The sequence below is a fragment of the Lactuca serriola genome, chromosome 1 (assembly GCF_051521515.1).
Source record: "Lactuca serriola cultivar US96UC23 chromosome 1, Lser_US96UC23_V15, whole genome shotgun sequence".
In the NCBI taxonomy this organism is placed as follows: Eukaryota; Viridiplantae; Streptophyta; class Magnoliopsida; order Asterales; family Asteraceae; genus Lactuca; species Lactuca serriola.
Genome location: NC_136408.1, coordinates 1,093,677 through 1,101,009, shown reverse-complemented (window position 1 = coordinate 1,101,009; position 7,333 = coordinate 1,093,677). Strand labels below are relative to the sequence as shown.

Below are 7,333 nucleotides of genomic sequence, written 5' to 3'. Positions count from 1 at the left end.
ATTTTCAAGCTTTTGGCCAGAATTGGATTAGGATCATTACCACAAACAATTTTGTATCATAAAATCTGTTTTTTCTGATATGGTAGTGATTATCCTCATCTAATTAAAAGATAATTGTCAAAATTTAAAAATTATTGTTAGCTTATATGATAAAGCTAATTGTTTGTAAATTCTTGATTTGATATTATCTTGTCTTATGAGTTAAACTTGATCTAAATGTATTCGAAGAGTTTCATAACTTGTCTTGAAGTTATGGAACATGAAAAGTCTCATTCATTAAACATTAAACTCATAAGTTATGGAAACCAGAAGTTTTGAAGAGTTACAAAAGTTGCCCTCAAGTTTTGGAATTTGTAAAGTCTCACTTACTAAATATTTAATTTCAAACCTTAAAATTTTAAAAGTTTAAAATTCAACCCTTATACTATCGTAATATTAAAATTTAATACTTATATATATATATATATATATATATATATATATATATATATATGTATAAGACAAATCAGTCTTACTGTTAGTAGGCCTCATTCACGAAGCCGGTCTATAAGGGGGATATAAGGAAATTGCCTATAAAATGGCGATTGAATGAGTGTCCACTCTCATCCACTGCTTTCTTAACTGGTGGAGGGTCGTTAGCCGAACGGGTAGGATAGGACATTGATTCTCATTAAAAGTATAATGATAATTATAAAGTAACTAAATGTTTTTTTTATAAAATTCCCAATCTTAGTTACTTTAGGAAAAATGTGAAAATGATGCTATTCCATGAAATTGCACTTTACACCTTGCCAAGTCGTTAGTGGAGCGTATGTGGTTAACCGAAACACTAACTTGGACTAACAAGGGTGGCAAAGGGCAGCTTGATGTTTATCATAGATCAATGGAGCGTGTGTGGTTAATCGGCACGTTGATTAGATGATAAATGACATTGAGAGTACCAAGTATATTTTCATGGTTATTCACACATTGTTTGTGATCCTCGGTATCCCAGTCACAAACTTGAAGGGCATAATCGAGATTTAAACATGCCATTGAAAAGTTCAATGAATCTCAAAAGAATATAGGAATTTCAATTCATTTCAAATTTAATCCTCAAATTTCGTTTTTCATGGTGGAAATTGGTAAATCGTCATTTACCTACCTTTAAATATTTTGCAATTCGATTACGACATCCCTCTTCCGAATTGTAAAATATTGTGTCGGGTCCTAGCCTTAATATTTCATTCGGGTGTTATATTAAGGATTCTTATCTAATCCAAACTTTGACTTTCTTTTCCAGATGTCTTCCAACACCACTTCTGGCTCAAACCCTTTTGGCTCTTTCTCCCTCATGAACTTGTGTGGGAGGGTCATCTTTGATGGTTTGAATTTCAATGATTGGATTCGGAACATTAGGATGGTCACTCATTACGAGGACAAGGAATATGTCTTCGATAAAGAGCTTAAGGAGTTTGATGAAGCAACTGCTACTCCTGAAGAAGTTGTTGAATATAGGACTCATGAGAAGGACGCCACAAAGGTGTCATGTATCATGTTAGCCACTATGATAGCTGAACTTCAAAAGTATTATGAGGACTACTACCAAGACTTGATGGAAAAATACCATCAAAGTTCTTAACAGGAAAGCTATGAAATCATTGCCTCCATGATTACAACAAAAATGAAGGATGGAGATTCCATCACAGCCCACTTACAAAAGATGCAAAGGTTTGTGGACCGCTTGCTGAATTTAAATGATAACTTCGATGAAGAGTTGGTCATTGATATCATCCTACACTCATTGCTTCCTTGTTATGATCAGTTTCGTATGACTTATCATATGAACAAAGAGGAGGTCAATCTAAGCAAGCTTTAAGGCCTTCTGATCCGCCACAAGGGATGCTAACCACTTCTATGTGACTTTTACTAATGATTACAGTAGATATGGTTATATTTACTTAATCAAGTGTAAGTCATAAACATTCGAAAAGTTCAAAGAGTTTAAACAAGAAGTGGAGAATCAGCTAGGCAGGAAGATAAAGATGCTCCGATCCGATCGAGGTGGTGAGTATCTTACTATCAAGTTCCACGACTATCTTAAGGAATGTGGAATTGTTTCACAATTGATGCCACCTATGACACCACAGCTTAATGGTGTGGCTGAGAGGTGCAATCAAACCTGCTGGACATCGTTCATTCCATGATGAGTCGAGCTTCGTTACCTATCTTATTCTGGGGGTATTCCTTAGAGACTGCCGCCCATATCCTTAATCTAGTCCCAACTAAAAAGGTTACCAAAGCACCTCACGAGATGTGGACAGGGAAGGTTCCCTCGTTAGCACATATCAAGGTTTGGGGTTGCGAGGCTTTCGTAATACGAGAGACTCACGACAAGCTCGAACCTCGTAGTGAGCGATGTATTTTCATCGGCTACCCACATAAATGCTTTGGAAATCTCTTTTGTAGACCGAGTGACAATGTTGTCTTCGTTGTGAAGAGAAGGGTTTTCCGCGAAAGAGAACTCATATGCCAAGAGGACAGTAGGATGCAAATAGACCTTGAATAGCTTCAAGAGTTAAATGATGAATCAACCTCAAACATTAGCACTCAACCCGAGGAAGTAACTCCTGTTGAACCGATTGACGTGTCCGTACCTCTGAGACGTTCCAGTAGAGTTAGTGTTCCACATGTGTTATATGGTTTTCATATAACAGCTGAAGGTGATATGTTTATCAGTGATAGTACATTGATAAATTTGGATGAACCTAATAACTACAAGGAAACCATGGCAGGCCCTGAGTCTACAAAATGGAAAGAGGCTATGGACAGCGAGATTCAGTCCATGTGTGACAATCAAGTTTGGTACTTGGTTGACAATGTACCAGGTCATAAGACGGTCGAGTGCAAATGGATCTTCGAGAAGAAGACCAACATGGATGGGAAAGTACACACATATAAGGTGCGACTGGTTGCGAAGGGCTTTACTCAAACTCATGGAGTTGACTATGATGAGAACTTCTCACCTTTGATTCTATTCCATCCGGTGGTCCATATTTATACATACAGGGACATAATAGTTAGTAAAAACACAATAACCTAAGCCTATATATATATATATATATATATATATATATATATATATATATATATATATATATATATATAATTGATTGTTATTTTAATAATCGTATTTCATATATAAATATGCTTAATATTTTGTTTTAGCTATTTCTTTAGATGACTTTGGCCAACATATGTCTCATGTGAAATATTGTACCATACTTAAATATCAAATCATGATCCCAATATTTCCAGCTGACTAGATATGTCTGGTGTGTTGCAATGCATGCTCGGACTCTTTTGGAGAGCATGTGGTTCATTGAAAATAACTCTCGTGGTTCAAATATTGATACGATATGGCTAATGATGTTTTGTTTGACGTATTTAAGTACGTCGGGATTTCCACCAAGAAAAAGACATCTGTTAATTTCTTGACTGACCCGGCAGAAGGAAGCTCAACCCTTAGACCAACTGACATTTTTATTTTTGGATAGGTTGGAGGAAAACACGCTTGTGTGGACCTTACATGGGTATCCCCTCTCGTGGTCTTGAGGGTTAGGGTTTTCAAGGTGGGGAAGACTGCTTTAAAAGATGCTACATGCAAAGTCACAAAACATGAGATATCGTGCAAGAAAAATCAACGTGTGATGTGTGCATATTTATACATTAGAAATTAATATTTTAATTACTTTTATGCCCTTATTAGAACAAAAGATACTTAATTTGTTATGAATTATGTTGTGGGGATAAAAGACATGTTTGGAGCAAAAAGGAAGTAGGAAGCTGGAAGCTGGACCTAGGAGTTGGAAGCAAGGGCGGACGCAAGAATTAGTAGTAGGAGTTGCACAACTTTTTTTTCCGGTCAAACATAATATAAGACATTAAAAAAATTCCGGTCAAATATAATATAAAACATCTAATACAAATTTTTTTTTGGTTAAACATATTATAACAACGATCTATTAGAATTTAAATTTCTCCTCTTCGTGCAGACATCTTTTGAATACGCTCCATTACTTTTTCATTCTCAACTTTCACAAGTGCTTCGGTCTCGACATTACAAAGCAATGCGTCGTTCAAAAATTCATCGCCAATTTTGTTACGCAAGTTGATCTTCAAGAGCTTCATCTTTGAAAAACATCTTTCTACACTTGCGGTCACTACGAGTAATATCAAAGACAACTTTAAAAGCTTATAAACCAAAGGATAATACCGATGCTTCCCCGCACTAACCATCAAACGAGAAAGGTTGGAAATTCCTTTCAAACTAGTAAAGCGCTCATCTTTGATGCAAGAGTGATAAAATATCTCAAGTTGTCCTTCAAGGTCTATCATATCTGAATCATCAAAGTCATAGTTGTATATCTTACCCAACTTCAATAACTTTGATTTTTAAAATTGTGCAAATGAATCACAGGGCTCAAAGCACCCATGTATTCTAGTAATTGGGTGCTTGTTTAACTAAATCGATCCCAATATTTTGTAAGTTGCATATCTACCACCGTGTTGAAGATTTTAACCTCAAAATGAAACCTATTAGTCTTTGTAGTCCTAAGGTTTCTCGCACCAATATACAACTCTTCCATATCTAAAGTATCAATTTTGTGTGTTTGACAAAAAGATGATACTTTTGGCAAAATGCTAGCAAACCCTATGTTTCTAAAAGATTGCAATGCCTCCATTGTCCCTCTAACCATCGAAGCCGCTTCTAAAATGTCTAGATCTTTTCTTTGAAGTTGCTTTGATAATGTGCTCGTGAGGTGTAAAATGTCATACATCGTATGTAAGTAAAACACGAACTCATATGATTTAAGATATGCTTAGATTCCAGATGCTTGTTGACGGTTTGCCAATGACCCTCCCTCCTCTTTCACAAAATCTATAACTACAAGAACATCCACAAACAACTTCATCAAACTTGTGAGTGTGTTGAAATGTGAACCCCATCTTGTTTCTCCCGCTCGAACAAGTGTTGTCTCTTGATTTAACCCTCTTCTGGTTTCAAGTTCACCATTACACAAGCCTTTTTGCACCTTTTCTCTTGCTTGCTCTCATAGTAAGTCTTTTCTTTTACATGAGGCACAAACAACATTAACCACCAACAAAATTTGCTCAAAAAAGTCACTAACACCATCATGCTTCTTTGCTACAGCTACAACTACTAATTGAAGTTGGTGTGCAAAGCAATGTACATAAAAAGCCATGTCATTCTCTTGTAATATCAAAGCTTTCAAACCATCGAATTCCCCTGACATATTGCTAGCCCCATTGTAACATTGTCCTCTTATCTATTAAAATTTAAAACAATTTATATATATATATATATATATATTAAATTAAATTAAATTGAAATAACAAAAAAGTAAAGAATAAATTACCTGACTAAAACTCAACTTATTACTTGTAAGTACTTCATTTATGGCGTTTTTGAGTGTCAAAGAAGATGTATCCTTCACGTGCACTACTCCTATGAATCTTTCTTTCACAAAGCCAAGACTATTGACATAACGCAAAACAATATCCATTTGTTCCTTTTTTGAAACATCACTAGATTCATCAACTAGTAAAGCAAACACATCTTGACCAATCTCTTCACGAATACTCAAAAGTACTTATTGTGCAAAACATTGCACAAGTTCTTTTTGAATTTTAGGGGAAATAAGTTGATTGTTTTTAGGAGCATTTTCTAAAGGATTGTTGAAAATATCTTCACTAGTCTCTCAAATGGCTTTTAACACTTCAATGTAAAGCCCTCTATTTTCCGAGTTAATCTACTCGTCATGACCACGAAACGGTAAACCGGTTTTCAATAAAAGCCTAGCAACAATAATAGAAACACGTAATCGAACCTTATATTTATGGTCGTCTGCTTCGGTTTGCCTCCTCAAGACTACATTAATAGCTTGTTTTTCCCTCATTAAAAACTCACACTTTTCTCTTGATTTGCTGTGAAAACTATCAACACCACCCACATGAGTCCGAAATGCATCTTTTTTATTCCAAGTATCAAAACCTTGGGAAACAAATGCATCTCTCCCTCCTTTTTGTCCCATGAGGTCCCCACACTGTTTTAGACCTTGCTAGACGTATCAGTCATTTGGTACTGTCTGGGGTCTGTATTCACTGTATTCACTGTTTTAGACCTTGCTGGACGTATCATTCAGTCGATACTGTCTGGGGTCTGTGTTCACTGTTTTAGACCTTACTAGTTGTACCTTTCATTTGGTACCGTCTGGGGTCTGTGTCTCTTTCTGTTAGACTGAGCCAGGCGTGTCGTTCATTCGATACTCTCCTAGAGTCTATGATTCCTTGCCTTAGTCATCAGTCCTCACTGCTGAGGCATATGTTATTTCCCTGAATTCTCCTGCTTTCTTAATAATCAAATTCTGTATTTTGATAATGATAGCGATTAAGGGAAAACTACTTTTTACCACATTACTCCGTCCAGTCTTGGTAGAAGACTGCTTTTATTAAAGAAAATATAGGATTTTCTGGAAAAGACACTAATGAAATGAATACACTGATATTACCATTTTTATTAAGTTATTTGGATAAAATGCCACTAAATACTTATGAACTCACCAGCATTTGTAAAAATGCTGATACTCGCTTTTCAAATAACTTGTATTCTCAGGTCAGCATTAGACAGGTACATTCCCAGAGCTGTTGTTGAAGATGTTGGATATAGTGTCTAAGTCCATAACTATATTTGGTATATACTTGACCCGACCCGGCATGGTCCATTTGGATTGCACTTCACCCGAACAATTTATGGATAATATTTGAGAATAGTACAAGTTATGATTTATTAATATATTATAAGTTCTAATATATTAATATAAGATCATATTATTTAATTAGTAGTGATCTATAATTAATCTAGGATTAATTTAGTGATCAAAGATATTACTAATTAAATATGGGCTTCTATATTTATATAGTGTGGGCTTATGCTTATTTGGAATGGGCTAGGCTTGGATGGAGAAGTCCATGGATTCTCCATGGAGCTTTAACCCATGGATCTCATGGAAATGAAGAGACATGGGTATTAGGGTTTACATGGATGTAACCCTAATCCACCACACTATATAAAGGAGGCTTTGGCTCTTGAAATCATACTAGTTGACACATGTTGAGGTGAGGGCCGATTTCAAGAGAAGTGTGACTATTCTCTCAAAGTTCCAAGTTTGTGGTGATTTGTGACTTTCATTTGAGGCATCCACATTATTGGTGCTAGGCTCTAAAACTCCAAGGAATCAACTACAACTACAAAGTAAGTGTTTCTACTAGC

The 7,333-nt window shown here is 35.7% G+C and overlaps 2 protein-coding genes across 2 annotated transcripts; both read right to left on the bottom strand.

Annotated features, from left to right (window-relative positions):
* Window positions 1-4,011: 4,011 nt before the first annotated feature.
* LOC145102260 (uncharacterized) lies at window positions 4,012-4,820 on the bottom strand. Its single transcript, XM_079039646.1, has 2 exons — window positions 4,563-4,820; window positions 4,012-4,416 (listed from the first exon to the last, which is right to left on the bottom strand). The coding sequence occupies exons 1-2, from the start codon at window positions 4,818-4,820 to the stop codon at window positions 4,012-4,014; spliced, it is 663 nt and encodes a 220-aa protein (XP_078895772.1).
* A 42-nt stretch (window positions 4,821-4,862) lies between these two features.
* On the bottom strand, window positions 4,863-6,095 carry LOC145102184 (uncharacterized). The gene is made up of 4 exons (XM_079039567.1): window positions 5,843-6,095; window positions 5,421-5,653; window positions 5,146-5,330; window positions 4,863-5,037 (listed from the first exon to the last, which is right to left on the bottom strand). Exons 1-4 carry the CDS (start codon window positions 6,093-6,095, stop codon window positions 4,863-4,865), a joined length of 846 nt encoding a protein of 281 aa, XP_078895693.1.
* Window positions 6,096-7,333: the final 1,238 nt, after the last annotated feature.

What these genes read in the sequence shown, in the direction of transcription:
- LOC145102260 (XM_079039646.1), bottom strand. Translation starts at nt 4,820, where the DNA reads ATGTATGACATTTTACACCTCACGAGCACATTATCAAAGCAACTTCAA. An exon ending in CTAATAGGTTTCATTTTGAG is followed by an intron (nt 4,417 to 4,562) that starts GTTAAAATCTTC and finishes AAGTTATTGAAG; the next exon opens with TTGGGTAAGATATACAACTA.
- LOC145102184 (XM_079039567.1), bottom strand. Translation starts at nt 6,095, where the DNA reads ATGGGACAAAAAGGAGGGAGAGATGCATTTGTTTCCCAAGGTTTTGAT. An exon ending in TAGGCTTTTATTGAAAACCG is followed by an intron (nt 5,654 to 5,842) that starts GTTTACCGTTTC and finishes TTGCACAATAAG; the next exon opens with TACTTTTGAGTATTCGTGAA. An exon ending in GACTTTTTTGAGCAAATTTT is followed by an intron (nt 5,038 to 5,145) that starts GTTGGTGGTTAA and finishes ACTTGAAACCAG; the next exon opens with AAGAGGGTTAAATCAAGAGA.